At 37.6% G+C, this 21,144-nt stretch overlaps 2 protein-coding genes and 1 long non-coding RNA gene across 9 annotated transcripts in view; 1 reads left to right on the top strand and 2 right to left on the bottom strand.

The window, feature by feature from the left end:
- Positions 1 to 1,389: 1,389 nt before the first annotated feature.
- LOC127352148 (coiled-coil domain-containing protein 106-like) lies at positions 1,390 to 4,634 on the bottom strand. Of its 3 annotated transcripts, XM_051380322.1 has the most exons (6): positions 4,492 to 4,634; positions 4,012 to 4,101; positions 3,454 to 3,645; positions 3,115 to 3,258; positions 2,714 to 2,729; positions 1,390 to 2,026 (listed from the first exon to the last, which is right to left on the bottom strand). In XM_051380322.1, exons 2-6 carry the CDS (start codon positions 4,097 to 4,099, stop codon positions 1,942 to 1,944), a joined length of 525 nt encoding a protein of 174 aa, XP_051236282.1. In that variant the 5' UTR covers positions 4,100 to 4,101; positions 4,492 to 4,634; the 3' UTR covers positions 1,390 to 1,941. The 3 variants fall into 3 exon arrangements, with proteins under 3 accessions (XP_051236282.1, XP_051236280.1, XP_051236281.1); XM_051380320.1 differs by lacking the exon at positions 2,714 to 2,729; XM_051380321.1 differs by lacking the exons at positions 2,714 to 2,729; positions 4,012 to 4,101; positions 4,492 to 4,634 and adding an exon at positions 4,172 to 4,303.
- Positions 4,635 to 4,721: 87 nt separating this feature from the next.
- Positions 4,722 to 6,866, top strand: LOC127352149 (uncharacterized). Its single transcript, XR_007881048.1, has 4 exons — positions 4,722 to 5,080; positions 5,366 to 5,479; positions 5,596 to 5,805; positions 6,202 to 6,866. It is a non-coding gene; the product is annotated as an uncharacterized LOC127352149 (long non-coding RNA).
- A 7,221-nt stretch (positions 6,867 to 14,087) lies between these two features.
- Positions 14,088 to 21,144, bottom strand: part of cpne7 (copine VII) — a 32,078-nt gene continuing 25,021 nt past the window's right edge. For all 5 annotated transcript variants that reach the window (XM_051380155.1, XM_051380154.1, XM_051380156.1 and 2 more), the window contains 3 exons: positions 20,711 to 20,844; positions 19,521 to 19,757; positions 14,088 to 18,832 (listed from right to left, as the gene is read on the bottom strand). In XM_051380155.1, the coding sequence (XP_051236115.1) occupies positions 18,680 to 18,832; positions 19,521 to 19,757; positions 20,711 to 20,844 (524 nt within the window). In that variant the 3' untranslated portion in view covers positions 14,088 to 18,679. The remainder of the gene's footprint in view (positions 18,833 to 19,520; positions 19,758 to 20,710; positions 20,845 to 21,144) is intronic.

Genomic DNA, 21,144 nt, shown 5'->3' with positions numbered 1-21,144 from the left:
ATCAAATCCTCGGCTCTTCTCAGTTCAATAGGCTGTCACACATGAATGCAAACTTGAGATTACAAGCAAGAGATTACAATTTGGTAACCCTTCCTTTTACAGTCCCCTAATTACCAGGTATTTACCAGGTAAATATATGGTAATTCATAGCATCTTCTTGTGTAATTACCACCAGAATAAGAAGGTAAATACATGGAAACTACAGCTGAAGTACAAAGTATTTATCTGGTAAAATATTTTACAGTGCACTGATTACCAGGTAGTAACCCGGTAAAACATAGAATGTTCTTGTGTAATTTACACTAGTAAAAGAAGGTCAATACAAAGAAACTACAGTCAAAGTACAAAGTATTTACCTGGTAAAATATAATGAAATTACACTGTATTATTGGGTAATTACTGCTGGTAACAAGTAAGTAAATACTGAGAAACTACAACTGAAACACGAAGAAAAAAATCTCCACTACTGCCCATCTTTTCAACTGATTACCATGTAGTTAACAGGTTTAGGTTGGTAATTACTCAGATATAATTGTATAAAATATGGAATTGTTTCTATTTAAGTTGAACATTTTTTCCCGTATTTACCTGTTATCATCCTCTGCAGGAATGGTTTTCCTCTGCTGCCGTGGCCCAGTATATCTTCTTAAATATTGGGTACGTTCTTGCATATGGTTTTAGAACTTACCCAACATGTATGCTGAAACTGTACTGTAAAAGGAAGCCTTGCTTGTTTCCATGCTATTACTATGTTCTTACTAAATTCTTAGTAATAGAATATTCCATTGTCTATGCAATTAAATTAATTTGTATCATTCATGTTCCACAACATTACTAAGTAAAACGTGACAAATTACCCAGTTAGTAAGATGAACCTGTACTGTAAAAGGAAGCCTTGCTTATTTCCATGCTATTAACAGGATCTTGCTGTACAATTTGTAATAGATTACTCCCTTTTCCATGCAATCAACACAAACTTGAACCACATATGTTCCTGGAAATTATCAAGTAAAACATGTCAAATTATCCAGTAAGTAAGCTGAACCTGTACTGTAAAAGGAAGCCTTGCTTGTTTCCATGCTAGTACTATGTTCTTACTAAATCCTTTGTAATAAAACACTCCATTGTCTATACAGTTAAATGAATTTGTACAATATAAGTTCCACAATATTACTAAGTAAAACATGTCAAATTACCCAGTTAGTAAGATGAAAATGCACTGTAAAAGGAAGCCTTGCTTGTTTCCATGCTATTAACAGGCTCTTGCCATATAATTTGTAATAGATTACTCCCTTTTCCATGCAATCAACACAAACTTGAACCTTAAAAGTTCCACAACATTACTAAGTAAAACATGCCAAATTACCCAGTGAGTAAGATGCAACTGTATCACACAAAAAAGAATGTTTAATACCAAGATATAACAAAGGCACAGTGGAAAGTAACAAGATGTACCAAAGTTACCATGAACATTGTTAAGTAATATATACTTATTACTAAAGATTCAGGGTTCAAAGACAACACTTAAACAGAAAAACAAAAACAGAACTCTTCAAAATGTTTAAAATCTGAAATAAAGTATGCTGCCGTACACGAGCTTTACGACTGGAAAGTAGGCAAAGACAAACTCAAAAACATATAACCTTTCAACAACCCTTCTACCCTTCAACTCCCTACCATAGGGAAAGTAGTAATGTGAACCCTCACTTCCTAAATTTGCATTTTATGGGTAGCAGCTCAGACTTTTTTTTCATTTGTTTAATTTTTTCTTCAAGCGGGTTGTTACCCTCCAGGAAGGTCTTGCAGGTTTTGGCGTAGTTTCCTAAAGTGTCCTCCTCAGTGAACTCTGGCAGCAGCCCGAAATCTTCACCCTCTGCAGCAATCCACACCTCTGCAATGATTGCCGTTAAGGCGATTGTATTTCTGTCAACGCTCAGCGATTCACAGCTGAGGCTGATGCTCCTTGTACGCCGAAATTCTTTTAGAACAGCTCTGTATCGGTGTACGACGTCCTCTGGACCCTGAACTACAAGACAGATTATAAAATATGATCTATTAACATTATATCAAAATCACACAAACATTAATAATCTTGGTTTTACATAACAGGACATTCTAGAGTTAGAGAGGAAAATAATGTATGTAATCTAGTCTCTGCACTCCTCTCCTTCACTCTACTCTTATAAAAGTGATTAATTCAATAAATAGTGCTGTATGATAGGCCCAGCACACTGGCACTGAACTTCTCCCCAAAGAAAATCAGTCAACACATGAGGGTGCTACATTGAAACTATAAGCAGGGAGTGCAGCAGCAAAACCCAGACAGAGCAGACAGCAGCAATGACAATGAACAGGCGGAAAGCACAACAGGGGGAGCTGGGGGCGGCGGTGGGTTGAAGTCAGCTAGTGGAGGAAGCAGCAAGAGAAGCCAGGCGAGGGCAGTTTAAATACTGAGCTTTGAAAGTGTTTAGCCAATAGGAGCATTGGTGAAGTCAGCTGAGTGATCAGCTGATGGGGCTAGGCTTGCTTGCTGCTGACAGCTGATATAGAGCGTGTCGTTGTGGCCTGCCTGAACTAACCCTATGCTTTATGAATATAAGAGCTTGTAACACTGAGATGAAAATGTTCCATACACTAAACTAGGTCCATTTTTGTCACCTGGAACATGTACAATAATCTGAAGGCTTCATGCGAAAAGCTATTAGCCACCCACCGTGACCGACTCCATACTGAAGCACATATCAATACAGATGGTCCCGGATCAACACAGGAAATCGGAAAAATTTAAAACAGAAAAGGCCATTTGAAGTTTTAAAAAAATAATAATTTGCATTCAAAAACTGTGGGTTTAAAACATTTCTGACTTTAATTTGAATATCTCTGTGGGCCTTAATTGTTCTTGTTCTGTTTAACTAATATACAGTGTTTATAACAAATAGCGATCGTACTAAATTCTGTGTAGGACATGGTCAACATTGAAAATCAGCTTGCATTATAGTTGTTCACGATACCCTGCCCTTGGCAATACCCTGAACTATGATAACGTACAAGCCTAATAAGACTGTATAATATAAGATGATTGTGAGCTATCCTTTTCATAATGATGAAAGTTACCTCTTTTTCCAAATTTTGCAGGGTTTTCCTTCTTCTTATTCTTTCTCTTCTTCTTATTCCTCTTTTCTTCTTCAGAGAAGGAGTCTGACTCAGAGTCAGATGTTAAAGAGTCTGAGGAATCCATGCGCCTCCTTTTGTCGGACCCTTAAACAGAGTAACAAAAATTATGAAATAAATATTTTTTCTAATAATTATTTTTTCTGATTTTGCGCTTGAAAAAAATTATCTTATTGTAGCATATTTATATTATTTGTATGATATGGATACAAAATAAGCAACTCATTTAGACTATAGAAATAGCTTTCCATGTTGTTTTTGGGAAGAACACTGTCTGGATACCTTTTGAAGATGTTGAGGGTCTGGTCTTCACTGGGTTGAGACCTTTCTGCCTAAGGAAATCCCGCTCCTCTTTCAGAAGTCGGTTCTCCTCTTTTAGAAGGCGGTTCTCCTCTTTTAGCAATCTATAATCCTCCTTAAACTTAGCCATGGTTGGGGCAGTAGTTGGAGCAGATGGCTGTGCAATCTCTTCCACTAAAAAAGATGCAAAGACAAGGGCAGGTGCTCGCTGTTAGTGTATTTCCAAAACCTGTTTTAATTATCAACCAGAGGAGGTTGCATGATAAAAAGTTTACACCAGGCGGCCATTATACACTTAATGTTTTTACTTGTAGTATATTATATTCTATTATTGTGTATTAATATTCTATTATTTTCAGACCATGCCTGGATATACTGGATAGTACAGGTCAGTAAATGCCAACAGAGGGCACTACCCCTCTTGACAGGGGCAGCACTAATTACCCCTTTTGAGCCAGGAAAAACCCTTCCTGCAACCAAATGCTACACATAAAATACTTTTGTAGTATTTACATCCTTTTCCATAAAAAACTATGTTACCTTCATAACCAGACTGCAGCATGTCATCATCTGGTGGGTGGCTGGTTTGTTTCGACTTAGTTTGTCTCTTACCCCGTGTCAATGGCATGACTAAATGTAAAAGAAAGAAAGAAAGAAAGAAAGACTAGTAAGTCTGTTTTAGAACTTGGACTGTACTTACTAACAGGAGCTTAGAGCCATGGAGAGAATCCACTGCTTTGGTAACGTTTGTTCTCTGTTGTGTTTAATGAACATCAGTTACGGTATTAAAAATGCAGTACAATAAAGGAATAACGTTATGCATCTTAATTTGAGAAAGGGCTGGCTCTATTCGTGGCAGCGGTAGATAGTAGAAGCACTTCCGGTGGTAGCTGCCACTGACCTGCCGGTGTCTGAGGGAGCAGTAGCCTCAGACACCGCGGAGAATTGAGCCAGCCCTTGCTGGAGACTAAATTTTCGCTCGAGACAAAACAGTTAACTTATCTTGCATTATCAAAATACCTTGACAAAATGCTTCTTCTTGCCACGATAGTATGAAAACGTGATGTGTTTTGCCACTTTCCGCCGGCGCCTTCTCCTTCTACCTGGCGAGCCACTATGGGGGGAGCCAATGAAAGGAATAGTCCATTAAATGGCATTAAACAGTTGGTAAGAGTAGTTGTGTATTAACAGTAAACGTGTACTTGGCATTACCGCGATCTAATGATTTAACCCTATCTGTTTTTGCGCTATCCTACTCCCCCTCCCCTAACACCAAGTTCAGAATGGTATGTTCCTAGAGATCAGGTGGAAATTTGGACAAAAATGCCCGCGCAGGTGGCGGTTATACACCCGGAAAGCTGGTGCCCCCCCGCCATAAAAAAGCAAAGAAGAAGAACAATGCCCGCACAGAGCACTTAATGTGTGAATATTTCAGTAGGCCTAATATGACATTGACAAGAACATTAATTAAGAAGACAGCGCAAGGGGGTAAAAAGTTAATAAGATGGATGCAGAGGGAGAGGTTGTTGGCAAGGAAGAAACGATGCCCTGTGTGCAACAACAAAATGAAATTCAAAAGAACCAACACAACCAAGGATGGATATAGGTGGTAAGTAAGGATCAATATGCCATTATATTATATTGTAACATTTAAATTGATCAAATCTTAACAGATTATCTTCATGTAGATTTTACTCTAGCTATTGTTTCTTTTATATCAGATTATAATAGTGAAAGAAAGAAGACAAAATTTACTTATGTGAGCTATCTTTATGTAGGTTTATTTATTTATTTATTTGTTTGTTTATTTATTCATTTAACATTATAATTTTTTTAGTATAAAAATATATATAAGTGTAACCATGGCGATACTATGACAAACTGTTATGTACAGGTGCTGTAGAAGAAGAACTCACAAGGGCAGGGCCATCACGAGGTCCATCAGAGAGGGCTCAGTTTTCTCCAGATCACATATTCCATTACCATCATGGATGAAACTTATGCACAGGTTAGGTTCTCTCTCTCTCTCTCTGTGTCTGTCTTACACTGTTGTGTTTAAGTGTTTCAGAAAAACGCAATTGATGATATGTTGATAGTTGTCATATTTAGTCATTTTTGTCTCAGTTTGTCACAGGGCTTGAGGAAGAGACAAGTAGACATGATAGAGGATGGAGTATGTGGAAGCAGCAAATCACTGACCAGAGTAACTACGCTGTTGCGAGAAATCTGTGGTGAAGCAGTTAGGCGACTGGAAAGAAGACGGAAAAAATGAGAATTGGAGGGAGGAGAGCTTTTGTAGCAATAGATGAGAGTAAATTCAGACACAAGCAGAAGGTAAGGTTTGTTTATGTAAGTAAAATAGTTATTTCTGTTGTGAAAGTACAGTACATCTGAATTACTACAGTACTAAATACATTGGAAACAGGTTTTCATAGAGTAAAATACTCCACCCAAATTTATCTATATTAATCTAAGATTAGAATCAGGTCCTGTTGATCAGCCTCAATGCTGCTAGTAATACTGCATTACATATGTCTATTGCATAGCATACAAATACATATAATAGTCTGCTTAGAAAAATATGACACCTAAAAATTTGGATTTGGACGCTAGCCCTATGAAATGTCATATGCCAGGTAGCACATGGGGGTGAATCAGACAGCCCTGAAGTGAGTCTAACTATAATTTCAGATGAATTTCATAAAAGCATGACATTTTGCTTATTTTCAGTATGGACGTGGACGACGTGGACCCACCTGGCGAAGACGCTCGTGGGTCTTTGGAATGCTGGAAGTGAAGAGGTCCCGTAGACGTCCTGTCTTAAAGCTGGTGGAAAATCGATCCAGGATGCAATTACTTACAATAATCCGAAAATATATCAGACCTGGAAGTGAGGTGATTAGTGATTCCTGGCGTGCCTACAACAGATTGTCACGTGAAGGATACATTCACTATCAGGTGAATCACCAGAGACATTTTGTACACCCTGGAAGTGGTGCTCACACACAGCACATTGAACGGGCATGGCGAAGTTTCAAAGAAGGCATCTACAGATACAGGGGAAACCTGACAGAGAGGGCCTTAAAAATTAACTTACGGTTCATAGAATGGAACCACTGGCTTGGAAAGGAGCATAGGAAAGGCATTCTTAGACGCTTACTTCAAGACATAAGAGCATGTTACAAAGTGTAACAACCTTCCAATCCTTTCTCTTGTTTCAAAAACTGAGAAAAGCATGATCTCATAAATTACACAAGGTACAACTTCTAACCTTATATCAATTTCTTAATTGTTATTAATTGTTCATGGTTGCAACCATGTAAACTTTAGCACAATTTGTTACTTTCCACTGTGCCTTTGTTATATCTTGGTATTAAACATTCCTTTTTGTGTGATACAGTTGCATCTTACTCACTGGGTAATTTGGTATGTTTTACTTAGTAATGTTGTGGAACTTTTAAGGTTCAAGTTTGTGTTGATTGCATGGAAATGGGAGTAATCTATTACAAATTATATGGCAAGAGCCTGTTAATAGCATGGAAACAAGCAAGGCTTCCTTTTACAGTGCATTTTCATCTTACTAACTGGGTAATTTGACATGTTTTACTTAGTAATATTGTGGAACTTATATTGTACAAATTCATTTAACTGTATAGACAATGGAGTGTTTTATTACAAAGGATTTAGTAAGAACATAGTACTAGCATGGAAACAAGCAAGGCTTCCTTTTACAGTACAGGTTCAGCTTACTTACTGGATAATTTGACATGTTTTACTTGATAATGTCCAGGAACATATGTGGTTCAAGTTTGTGTTGATTGCATGGAAAAGGGAGTAATCTATTACAAATTGTATAGCAAGATCCTGTTAATAGCATGGAAATAAGCAAGGCTTCCTTTTACAGTACAGGTTCATCTTACTAACTGGGTAATTTGTCACGTTTTACTTAGTAATGTTGTGGAACATGAATGATACAAATTAATTTAATTGCATAGACAATGGAATATTCTATTACTAAGAATTTAGTAAGAACATAGTAATAGCATGGAAACAAGCAAGGCTTCCTTTTACAGTACAGTTTCAGCATACATGTTGGGTAAGTTCTAAAACCATATGCAAGAACGTACCCAATATTTAAGAAGATATACTGGGCCACGGCAGCAGAGGAAAACCATTCCTGCAGAGGATGATAACAGGTAAATACGGGAAAAAATGTTCAACTTAAATAGAAACAATTCCATATTTTATACAATTATATCTGAGTAATTACCAACCTAAACCTGTTAACTACATGGTAATCAGTTGAAAAGATGGGCAGTAGTGGAGATTTTTTTCTTCGTGTTTCAGTTGTAGTTTCTCAGTATTTACTTACTTGTTACCAGCAGTAATTACCCAATAATACAGTGTAATTTCATTATATTTTACCAGGTAAATACTTTGTACTTTGACTGTAGTTTCCCTGTATTGACCTTCTTTTACTAGTGTAAATTACACAAGAACATTCTATGTTTTACCGGGTTACTACCTGGTAATCAGTGCACTGTAAAATATTTTACCAGATAAATACTTTGTACTTCAGCTGTAGTTTCCATGTATTTACCTTCTTATACTGGTGGTAATTACACAAGAAGATGCTATGAATTACCATATATTTACCTGGTAAATACCTGGTAATTAGGGGACTGTAAAAGGAAGGGTTACCTACAATTTAGATTACAAAAACCAGCCCATGAGGAGTCTCTTTAAAGACATCACCGATCAATAGGTAACAAAGTTTAGCAAGCCACCTTGTATGCTTTTGCAACATCTGGAAAGAGTTAGGATCTTAAATGACATTTCTAATCGATAGAAAACTGTCTCCTGTTTCCCGAGAGATAATCAACATTTCAACATCATATATTCAGAATCTGATAGAAGAGCCAATCAGAAAAAACCTGATGAGAGTTTTTTAGTTAAATGGCATCATATAGATAGAAGCAGAAAAAATCGTTTCATGAATATCATGAGCTTTTACTCGCGTAAATACAACTTGGGTCCAGTAAACGTGGAAGATCTTGCATTGCAATGTAACCTCACGGTCAATACAAGAGAAGGAGGGGCTCAAATAACAAACCTCAGCATGAAACTGTAACAAATTTGTTCAGGCTGAGACAATCAACGTGTCTAAATAATAAGCCTCTACATTTTATATCTTGTGTTGAATGTTACGGAAATTCATGCATAAAATATCAAGTGATTCATTCAGTTAACCTTAAAAACAAATTTTCTTATTGTTTGTGGCAGATGTATGCTGAATCACAGATGCACACTGTCCTTTATCTTTGGCTAAAAGTCCCATAATAGCATTTTAGTTCAAAAGATGTCATTTTCTGATAAGACAGCACACAGCTGTGACCTCTGTCTGTATTTTGGAGTTGATGTTTGACTGTTTACCTACTTTATGCAGGGAAATAGCTACAGCACATGTTACATTATTTATCCAGTTTGTGGCTTGTGACTTTGCTAGTGCTACTCCTTACTTTTCTTACTAAAAGAAAACCCACTTAGGTATCATCAGAAAGTGTGCTTCATTTACCAGTCCAGCTTGAAAGTACTGTCGATGAAGAAACTGATATTTCTTCTAAAACACATCCCCGTATGACTGTTAAAAAATGACATAGGCAAAAGCTATTTCTCTTTTATTCAAAGGACCTGACACTGGTGACATTTTATGTGGCTGAAAGATTTACTAATCTGTCTGAACTAATAATGTCTGAACATGAGGTCACACTGTCTGCCACTTATCTGAGGGAATGAGTCAAATTAATAACAAGGCCTAGAAGATATAACTAGTGGCATTAAATAGTTTATTGCAAAATGTTCAGACATTATATTGCCACTGCATGAGTTGATATATCACCCAAATTTTAATCAAACTTAGTTCAATAGGTCACATACGAATATACAGTATTTGACTAAAATTTGTGCGTGACAGTTTATTCAGTGAACTCTAATCATGAAACCCAAATGTTGAACTGCACTACCAACTCTCTGTTGAATGAATCAATCACTGTGGAAATGTGCACACATGTACAATCCTAATTCCAACTCCCACGATTAGCATGAGTGTGTACAGAAGCCCATTTAACCTGGTTAACACATAATTGCCAATCATCATCATGGACCAGAAAATGTCTCCAAAGAATCATTGTTCCCTTCATCTTGCTACATCTACTAGCAACCCCACAGCAGCCATTGCATTACACACAGATAGTACAGACCAATATTGTATCATGACCCTCTTTTTATTCAGTGTATGAATTTTTCTCGTGACATAATACTGCACGAGTTGTTGATATCTTTCGACACTGGGAGAATCTAATACTGTATGAGAAACTCAAAGGGAAAAACTGTCCTTCTCTGCTCCTCATGGTTTGTATTATACTTCCATGCAGGTTGATTCACTGATTCATACAGCAGGTGCTGCATCTTTGTGGTTACCATGTTGCTGCCTACGTATTGTGGATAACATCATTGCCCATAGCAGTTGTTCTCAACATGTTTTAGTCATAACAATTTAACACCAATGATACTAATGTCTAATCACGACTCTGCCACAGGCGATGGTACATGTGCAGAGCGCTAAACTGTTCAGCAAAACAATATTCATCTCTTTTTATGTTGTTAACAGTAATTGAAAGAGCTTTGAAGCAGCTATGATTGATATTTTCATAATGACAAAGTATCAATGTGAAAGAAAATTTGTGACAATGTGAAAAGGGTCCTAAAGAGAATTATAACCTGAATCTGCAGCTCCCCTCAGCTTTACAGAGCTTTATAGCCAGTTTCAGTTCACTGTTTAGCTGTCGATCCACAGCTTTATTGTTTTGTCATACTGTTGCTCTGTTGCTGCTGAATGTATAAATTTACAGCTGTTTGCTATAAGTTTGCATAACTGAAAAGGTGATAATATGTCAGTGTTGTGTCCAACTTTTTTCTGCTGCCATCAAATGGCAAAGTACACATGTTAAAAAGAAGAAATATACAAGAACTATAAAGAAAGAAAGAGAGTAGTCAAGAATCTGCACACTGTTGTTTTGCATCCATAATAATTTATTATTGTGCTGTTCTATTATTATTCTACTATTTCTTGTCTTTATTTAATTACAGGCCCCTATGGGCTCAACACTAGAATTCAACATGGAAAATTAAAAAAATGTAATTTAATATTACATTTGGATCACATAAATGTGTTTTTCCTGTGCCACAAATGTTGTCACATCCCGTATTTTTTTTTATACAAGATATACAACTTAATGCTGAAAATCCATAGCTTTTGGCACATTTTTTGCTAAAGTGGTGAAGTTTCACACTAAAGCTGCATGAGATGAGACAGATTTGGCAATTTAAACATAATTTCTGTCTGTTGCTCTAGTTTGAACAGACTCTCTTGGCATTGCCAGAAAGTTAGCAAGCTGCTACCTTGAGCAATGAGTCTGAATATCAGGCAACACATAAACAAGTCTAACTACAGTAAATGTGCCAGTCTTAACATCTAACAAAACTCAACCAAGCAGATGGTATGAAATTAAGATTACCAAAAAAGTTATGGATTTCATCTTTAACAGTCAGCTCTACTGCAGGCTTCTAACTTATTAACCTTATGTCCTCAAGAATTATGATTAATTATTGTTATGTCTCAAACCTTCTGGCTGCTTTGTTCCATCAGAAATGGGAAAAGAAGACTGGTGCTCTACTGTAAGCGCAATACAGAAAATGTTGCCATAAAATGGGTTTCCAATCCGTCTTCTGCCTGCCTTGCTTGCTTTACTAATTACACCCAGGTGCTGTGGCTCCACTGCATCAAAGATTCCCACATGTGGATCAGTTGTTTGATTTCATATTGGTCAAGGGACAAAAGGATGTGAGGTTTTGTTGGTCCCCATAGTCGAAGTTTTGCAGTTATGGAAGGAAGTTTATGAAGCAGTGACTGAGCACTGCTGTGTCCAGCTGGTCAAAAAGGCACTCTAGAGCCTAATTAAATTACAATATATGTGGGTGTCAGACACATAGACAGAGGAGACTGGGACTGAGGCACAAAAGTCACTGAGCCACATCTGAATGTCCTACAGTGTGAAAAGGCTGGTAATTCCTCTGCAAACACGTAGACCGACTCCCAGAGGAGAGTTTCTTTTTCATAGAGACCGTTCTTGTGGTACACTGAACCTTGCTCATACATCATACATCAGTGTAAAAACCTGTCCCTCTTGTTTACATTTGGACATAAGATGAAACATTTCCTGCAGAAATCAACATATTTATAAATTGACTGACAGCTCATCTTTCTGCTCGGTGCATTATTTTTCCTGTTGCTTTAGTTTGGATAATGACAGTATAGAGATACGGGAAAGGCAGGGGGGAGAGATAGGATGACATGCAGCAAAGGGCCCAGGCCAGATATGAACCTGGGCAAGGACTCAGCCTTGATATGTGGTTAGCACTCTTCCAGGTGACCTACCAAGCTTCAAGAGGGCCCCCAAGTTGCAGGGAATTTATAAGCAGATTGATTATCCTGTAGCAATGCTAGTGGGATGACTGTGGTGTTGGTCTGTGTACAACTTTGGTCCAGGCTCAAATAACTAACGAACTTTTGGATGGATTGCCATGAAATTTGGTGCCGACATTTATGGACCCCAGATGTTAAATCCTGACTTTTCCTCTAATGCCACCTTCAGACTGACACTTGGCTTTGAGCAAAATGTCTCGACTATTGAATGGATTTGCCTTGAATTTTGATTCAGACGTTCATGTCCTTCCCCTGATGAATTGTAATAACTTTGATGATCCCTTTTTTTAAACTTTATCCTGTGGCATCATTGGGTCAAATGCAGAACTAATGACATTCCCATCAACCTCAGCTCTATTTTCTTTTTAGTGTGAACCAGCATATTTAGCACGCTAACACAGTAAACTAAGATGGGGAACATGGTAAACATTACCTGCTAATCTGTATTTTAGCATTATCATTATGAGCATAATAGCATGCCAACTCTTAGTCTTGTTTTTTTTTATTTTCTCCAATATTATAATGTGGAAATGTACTTAAATACCCATGTAAAGGGAAAACTCATATTGAATGCCGATAGTGAGGGTTTTCTCATAAGCAATGACAATGACTAAGTTGAATCACAAAATTAATGTGAAAATTGAAATGTGTGTGTGTGTGTGTGTGTGTGTGTGTGTGTGTGTGTGTGTGTGAGAAAGGAGAGACAGAATATGAATGGAGCACATGAGGGAGCAGGAGAGTGAGATAATATGTGTGATGCAAGGCAAAACTATGATATAATAGTATAACTTTCCCAGAGGGTCAATTAAACTCAACTAAAAATCACAACTATAGTCCCTTCTGTGGAGCTGTGTCTTCTCTTTTTCCTTAGCAGTGTGTTTATCATTATTTATTTGGGATGTATTCATTCTTCAAAGTGTATTTGTGTGTAAGTATATACATCATTAAATACAAGTGTGTGCTGTACAGTAAATACACCGAATGACTGGGGGATAGAAAGCATATGAAAGACAACATCAGAGGAGCTAGCTGGAAGCATTTCAAAGGTGTTTTCTGTTCCCTCGGGAGAAGGAGGAGACAGCTAATTACTACTGAGATTTCCCATTCTCCATCTCTTATTAGTCATTTCCTCATTACAAGCAGGCGTTAGGCAACCAGCCACTGAGAATAAACCAATTTCTCCTCTGTCCTTCCTGTTTTTACAATGCCTCCAGCTAGACCTCCCAGCCCTAGCAGTGTTAGGGAAGCCCAGCTGAGTTTAAAGGCATTAACGGTAATCTGATAACATGGAAGCAATGAGCTGATTCCACTAAACAACAGCACCTTGTCCCAGGGTGCAAGTCTGCTGTTGATTTTATTGCCTGTGAATGTTAAGCGGTGGTGAGTGTCCTTTAATTGTGGCTATAAATCAGATGGCCAGGCACAAAAAGGGTTATAGGAGTGAGAGAAACAGAGAGACAGAGAAAGAGAAGGACTGTGTATATTGAACACAGAGCTCACCTGAGGCTCAAAGCCCCGCTGGACATTCAGTGGCCTTGCAAAGGACAGCAGCCATCACCAATCAGCCATCAAAGCCTCCTCTTTTTCATAATAATGTGAGGATGGCCTCCTCCCAGAGCCCTCACCACATCCTGCATCTTTGTCCCTGAATCTGACAAAAATGAAGGTCTACGTCTCCCCACAAGTAGGTGTCACCATGGAAACAACCGTTATTCAGTGCTCTCAACAATAGCCGTTAAATGAAAGGAGCTGTCTGATGGAATTAAAGAGTAGGCTCAGTCCCTCTTTCTGAGCAATAAGTACTCACAGCATCGGCAGCCAAACCACACAGGGCAAATGTGTACATGATAGCATAACCTACATTTCATCAAGCACAATACCGTGTTCTCATTTCTATTCATCCCTTCTGTACAGTGGTATAGCGCTGTGAGAAAATGTTTTGTGAGATGATCACCGAGATGAGTAAGTAGGATCAGAGGAAACTGGATGACAAAAGCAGACAGATGTAATATATCATTTCTGACAAAATCATTAAAATGTCATTAAATATGATAACAAATCACAGAGACAGTTTCAGTTAAATAATGAGATTTATTTACCTAACTGCAAGACAGAGAGCGTCAACTACAAGAACAGAGGTATGTGCAAATGCAGGCTTGCATATTAGCATATCATAAGACCCAAAGGAATGACTGCACAGCACAGCTTAACAATAAAAGTAAGCATGCAATAAATCCCTTTCTTCCTTTTCAAGAAATCAAATATTTACTAATGATGCATGGGTTGCTTCTCACCCACACGGCCTGCAGTTACACCAGTTGCATATTAAGGTTATGGGCTGTAAACCGTGTTCTGATTAACAGTGGATGGGTTAAAGTGTGTGCATGGGAAATTTAAAACACATCAGTGTGGTGTAAAATGTTGTTAATTTTGTCTGACAATGGTACAAGCAGATAAGGTGAAATAAGCAGCTCAGTGAATTCTTTTTTAACCCGCAGTGCAAGATGGCCACATGAACTGTGGTCTTATTGTCTCCAGTGTTTCAGCTCACTGTTGTTTGCACCACTGTGGCACAAGTGATGGTTTCCCATTAAGACATGAATAGAATTTTTTTTTTTCATGAAGATGTTTAAAGTGATGAGACCAAACGGCTGTGCACTTGGGTTTAGCTAGCTCTTACACACAAGCACACAATTATATTCTTTGAATATAACTGATCGCAATGAAACGTGCCACTTAATGAAATAGATAAAGAATTTAAATAACTTTTGAAAAAGGTCTGAAGAGTTATTTGTTTGGGCAAATCTGGTGAGGCATAAAGACCCATGCATCACTGTTTAACATGTATTACTATATGACATCTAATAAATTTTTTGTAATTCAGGTAACCCCAGAAGAGCACAAAACATTTGCATGGCTCATTGTATTGATATCTGAACTGAGAAAACACTTATTTTGGCATTGTTGCATTACTTAATTGATAATAAAAACAACTTAACATATTTAAAAAATTAATTATTACATAAAGAAATAAAATTTTGTTTGTTCTGAGATCAGTCATCGATCAATTGTATCTCATAAAAATGTTAAGAGAACAGGGAACCATTTGAGCTGGTGCAGCTCATAACCTGAGGAAAAGTAGCAATAAGGGGCTACAAGTAATAGGGGTGAAAGAGTGAATTGTCATGTAAGGCACGAATCAAAGAAGAAGTGCCGATGCCTTTTAGATATTAATACGTCAGCTGGTTTGCCCTCAAGGAGCAGAAATATTGGTTGATATCTGCACTTATTCATATTTAGTCAGAATAAGTAGTCAAGATTTATGGGAAAGCACAAAATTGGTTTAACAGATGAAGGCTTTCAAAAATGCTTCACTTTTTGTGATAGTAATTATCACATGAGAATGGCGATTTTTTGGCGCTGTAAATCTTTTGAGAATCAGGAATCCTTACATTGACATACTGCATTTTTTACAAGTGAAAAAGCTGGTATGCAAGACTGTATTAAGATGTGTAAATACAAAAAGAAATGATTCATCATGCACAAGGTTTCCAAATAAATAACCTATAATGTCAAATACTGTTTATTTCAGAAGAGTATTTCCTAATTATTTAATCAATTCCCTCCCTGTTGTAAACCAGTCACATGGAACTATGCTTCAGTCGTGAGAACAAAGTCCCTCTAGGATCATTTAGATTCAAAAATCTGAGTGTGGCTTCAGATCTACTGGATCTGCTGAATCAATAGGCCTCCTCCTGTGATCCATAGTGACTGAAGAATCCTCAATAGTTGTGGTCTTCAAAGGAGTTCAGAGAGCAGCCGAAAACAGAGCAAACTGTGTTTAGGTGCATTCATGAGAAGTCAATAGTCTATATCTTGGGAGGGCTGGTGAAGCTCTAGAGGACAAATCAAAGTCAGATTAATATTTGTAGCCTGGGGGCGGATATGTGTATGTTAGAATAGCTACAAAGACTAGATATCCTTCCAATGCATTTAATGGCAGGGACAGCTTGGTTTTCAGCCAAGTAAATCAGTCACCATTCAGAAGTGTTCAGAGCATAAATACACCATAAGATAAATGCAAAAACACTAAGCGAATATACAAAGTATAGAGTCGTTACTAGAACAAGCCACAGATAATGTACAGGCCAAACCAAACAATATTAGGGTTTATACTGCATTGTGAACAGTGGAGGGTTTATGTTTCTGATGCTTTTAAGTCAGACTGCTGGGCAACTATGTTTGAGCGTTATTGATAATATATAATATATATACAATATATATATACTTTCAGGGGATGTTAAGCTTGTGTTGTATCAGGAAAGTTCCTTTTGTACTTCTTTAACACAACAGATTAGTTTGCATATGCAGTCAAAAACCAAGGGCATTACAGTGAAGAATTTGTTTATTTAACTTTATGTGATTTATATTTAATTAAAACCTCTTAAATATTTTTAAATTCAAGTGCTTAAGGATGCTTGATAAAATGAATGTTCAGTCACCTACTTTTGAGGTGAAATGTATATTTTGGAAATATTTTTTTGATAAAGATGGAGTGGGGGGTCAAGGTACCTTGCACAAGTGATAAAAATGTTGAAAAATTCCATGAGGATGCCTTTTGAAAACTATAAAAACAATCAGTCAATTCAACTCTGTTACTTTCAGTTGACTTTTTCCACACTCCTTGAAAATGTAATTACATGAGAGCTGGACACATTATCTTTCCTTTCTGGTTTTGTAAGACGGCACTATTCACACAGGTATTTATAATTTAAAAAAAAAACAGCATCTCAAACAGGCAACTTGTTTTTCTGCTTTAAAGAATCCATTTCAGTGACAGCCTGTACATCACATCTGTAGCATTAACATGTTCCTTTTGAAAATAAAGAGGCCAAAACATGACACTCACAGGCTATGCGCTATACTATGGCAACAATCTGGCACAGCCTTAAAAGAAACTGTTTGTTCTGGATGATGTGCAATGATGAGAAAACCATTAATACTAATTTTATGGTAAGAAACTTCCTTACTAAGTTTATTAATTTGGTATTAGTGATTTTTTTTATTTTTATTTTCTGAATATATATAATATTGAGATGTAAATTCAACAGATACAACTAATTCCATTGATGCTTTTATGGACATTACTGTGTGTTATACAATGCTCACTTTGATCAGCTTTGTGCTTTTATTTGATCTAAACTGTGTACTCAACAGTTTAATTCCTTATGAAACATCGAGTAGAATTATACTGCACATAAAAAGCGGCAGAAATAAAAAAATAATGACCAATACGGCAGAAAACTGGAAGAATGCTACCTGTGTGACGGCTGGCTCAGGAATGACAACAATAACAAACAATTCAGAGGGAAAGGATTCAACTGACATGAAGCAAGATTTTCACAGCTTAAACCATAGCAACCTTACAAAAGACCAAAAATAGGGTGCAATCATTCATCTTCTCTCAGAGAAAAATGTTGTTTGGGCTTTGTTTAAAGCTAACCTCCGAAAAGGTAGCTCTTTGCAACATTTTGTTACTGCACAGCCACAGCAACCCAAACACATCTCCTACTTCAACGTGCCAGCCGACTGTATTTTCTGTCTTGGTGTGACTTGTTAACTCCCTGTTGTAGCTGAAAAGGTATACAAAGAGCTGCAGCTATAGCAAATATTACACATTGTTAGGTCACTTGCAGTTTCACAGATGCACAAGGTGAACAGGTCTGAAGTGGTGACACATCAGAACTAAACAAAGATTTTCCATTGCATTTCTCACCTGGTTTTCTCACACTGCTAATTAATTGTTAGATAATTATTGTTATTTAGCTAATTATTGTACACAGACTACACTAACTTGTTAACCTGCACCCTTTCACTGCCAAACATACCCAGCATTGTTTGCTTTTGTATTTGCTGGTGGGGTTGGTGACCTTCATTGTTAATGCTGGTGCACTTTGGAAAAGATCTTTTAATCTTAGCAACAGATTATAATAGTTGATTTATATTTTGTGTGTGTCTGGGAATATTAAAATAATAATAATTAAAAATAATGCCAACAGCCTGCAGCCAGACAGGCGTAAGTATATGACTATGTGGGAAGGTAAATGTAATAACAGCTCTGAATGTAGCATCTCTTCTTTATGTGTGTGATTCATATGTAACATCTGGATTAAATATTGTCAGTTGTTCAAGTTAAGCAATCTAATTTTGATTGCAACATAGTACTGTACAGTTCATCTTCAAAATTATCTGAAGATAAAATATAGAAAACTGTAATGTAGTAGGTACTGAATTTCATGGGCCGTGAGGAATAATAAGCCTGCATCCAATCGATGGATCAGCACTGAAGGATTGGCCTGCATGCATAAAAAATAGGGGAAAAAACAATCTTCCAGGACTCCTGATGCTGAAACAGCTGGATGGTCAATTTGCACAGCCAGGGAAAAGTGCTGGATCCACACTGAGCAGAGAAATAAAAAAAAACCCACAGTCTTTGTCATAGCAGTGATAGCAGTGGAAAATTAAATAAATGAGTAACAACACATTTATAAAGACTTTCTCTTTAGTCCTTGTCCAAAATTGCGAGGCATGCGTCCTTTCTCCCTCTCAGTTTGCCGGACTGGTGCTGCGGTCAAAGCTTGGTCCCAGGATCAGAGTGGATGGTTATTCTGTTGGGGTTGTGGCAAGTGGGCTGAGGATGGGGGTTGATAAGTCCCTCACAGGACACATAGGGCAGATGGCCTTATGGCTGTAGTACTCTACTACTTGCTTGGGCACCTCTGCCAGAACACATTTGGCCAGGGCTGCAGGTGAAGCCTGCAATAAAGACAGAGAACAGCTGGAGTTGTCAAAACAACTGTTGAAATTAGTTTTAATTTGAGATACAGAATATTTTTTAATTCATTTCTTATTGTTAAACTAGTATGCATGGGTTAAAAAAACAACAACAATTTTCAGTAGCATAAGACGCATTACAAAAGGGTAACATTTAATACACAAGTGCAGGCAATAAATGTCTCTAGATTTCTTCAACACTTTGTGGGAAGGAGGAGTTATTATTTTTTTGCACTTATGATTTTTTTTACTGTAAGATTCCTTTAATCCTATTTCCTAAAATAATGAGTGATGTATATCAATTAATAATAAGGTTAACTATACAGTATACAGTAAATATTTACTGTTTTGGGAAATTTTACTGTTTAGAACATGAGACATCTAGTCCGTAACAGTGTAATAACTGTATAACTGAAATGTCACTGATTGCATGTAGCTACATTTAGAATACATTCGTGTTTGAAGAAATTTCTGGCTCTCCTCCAGTCCATGATGCCCATCTGTAGCACTGGCAAAGCCAGCAAAAGCCTCCTGTTTGCTCTTTTAAACAGGGAGGGTGGTGTAATGTAAAAAAAGACATCCATAAGTATCTAGCACAACAGTAAGAAGGAGTGGGGTTGAAGAGAAACTGAAAGACAATAAGTGAAGATTGACAGAGAAAAGAACTGACCGTTTTGAAGTCTCTGAAGGGCACAAACTGCACAATGTCCCTGAGGACCGGCTCGCCCTTCGGTGAGCGTAGGACTCCGTCATCTCCATCCAAAATCTGCATGTCTGTGAAGTCTGCATTGCCCACACCAACAATGATTATGGAGAGAGGCTGGTAGGAGGCTCGTACAATGGCTTCACGGGTGTCTGCCATGTCTGTCACTACTCCATCCGTGAGGATGAGCAGGATGTGGTATCGCTGGAAGAACATAAGAGCTTTCAGTGTGAATTAATCCACGTTAACATTAACTCATTTTAACAGCAATGTGTGGTTATAAACAAGGACACCTCTCAGTGGGTGCTGTGGCCTGAAGTAGGCCTTTCATGTTGTCTTAGATAATTTTACAGCCGCCACTGAGTAGACAAGTCTATGTGCATATGGGCCTTGTTAAAGTGCTACACAGAAAACAAGGGGATCAAGAACAGAAACAAGGAGTGTATTACAATCAAAAGACAGAGCAACTACAGCAGTGAAATTTTAGGTTTGTGCATGCGTGTATGTGTTAAATTAATTTCATGTGTCTACTGAACAGTGTAATATGAGTAATACAGTACGAGAATATTAACATGGCACAATATACAGTAATCACTTTTGATTGGTCCCATGAATAGTACTTCGTTTGTTGGTAACCTGACTGTGCTTATGTTTTACTGAAAACCGAGTGTGCCCTTAAAGCCTAACTGTTCACTGTACTTACTTACTTACTAACCAAATAGGAACATTGAGGAGTAAATGATTGCATGAAGGTCAGTGCAATTACACGAGTATAATAGTTATCACACAATGTACATTTAGCCAGTGGGTAACTTAAGATAGTAAGCAGATAAAATGTTTTTACTCCCAAAGGGATATTAAGGAAAGAGCACAGTAGCTCTATAAGCCACTTGTGTTAAATCACATTTTAACTGGAGTTGTGCAGAAATATGTTTAAAAATTTAGCAGTACTGCAATTTATTACCTCAATACATAATTTAAAGAATACTAATTCCGTATATAATGGGTCCCTTCTTCTTTTGAGCTGTAGGGCCTTATTACCATAGACAGTGAGGTGAACCAGAGGCTACTCTCTCTGGGAACTCAGTGGGAAGCACAGCAACAAAGACTGTATTACATCCATATATTTTTTTAATAGAGTATAAAGGGACACTCACAGAAGCATCTTTAATGTTGCCGTCGCCTGCTGCCAGCTTGGCTATCCTGTTAATGATGGGAGAAACATTGGTTGGGCCATACAATTGGATCTTAGGAAGGCAGTTCTGGTATGCCTCAACCACTCCTTGGATCTCTGATCAAAGAGAGCACAGAGTAAAGTGAAGGAAACATCAACACAGTTATCTACACAACAAGCAATGTAAACTACAAGGAATGAATCATTCACTGCAGCCTAGCAAAGAATTATAAGAGGACCTATTACTGTACAATACTGTTGTTGCTGTGCACCTGTCTGTCTGTCTGTCTGTCTCTCTCTCCCTCTCTCTCTCTCTCTCTCTCTCTCTCTCTGTCTCTCTCTCTCTCTCACCTCAACTGGTCGAGGCAGACGACCACCCACCTAGAGCCGAAGGATCTGTCCTAGGTTTCTGCCTTT

Source organism: Dicentrarchus labrax, unplaced genomic scaffold (assembly GCF_905237075.1).
Source record: "Dicentrarchus labrax unplaced genomic scaffold, dlabrax2021, whole genome shotgun sequence".
NCBI classification, from domain to species: domain Eukaryota; kingdom Metazoa; phylum Chordata; class Actinopteri; family Moronidae; genus Dicentrarchus; species Dicentrarchus labrax.
Note: the sequence above shows the minus strand (reverse complement) of the source record. Positions and strands in the feature narration are given on the sequence as shown.

Excerpts from the sequence above, each read along its gene's own strand:
- LOC127352148 (XM_051380320.1), bottom strand. The coding sequence starts at position 4,099 with ATGCCATTGACACGGGGTAAGAGACAAACTAAGTCGAAACAAACCAGC. Across the intron at positions 3,259-3,453 it reads ACCCTCAACATCTTCAAAAG|GGTCCGACAAAAGGAGGCGC; the intron begins GTATCCAGACAG and ends ACTCTGTTTAAG. Across the intron at positions 2,027-3,114 it reads TGCAAAATTTGGAAAAAGAG|TTCAGGGTCCAGAGGACGTC; the intron begins GTAACTTTCATC and ends TCTGTCTTGTAG.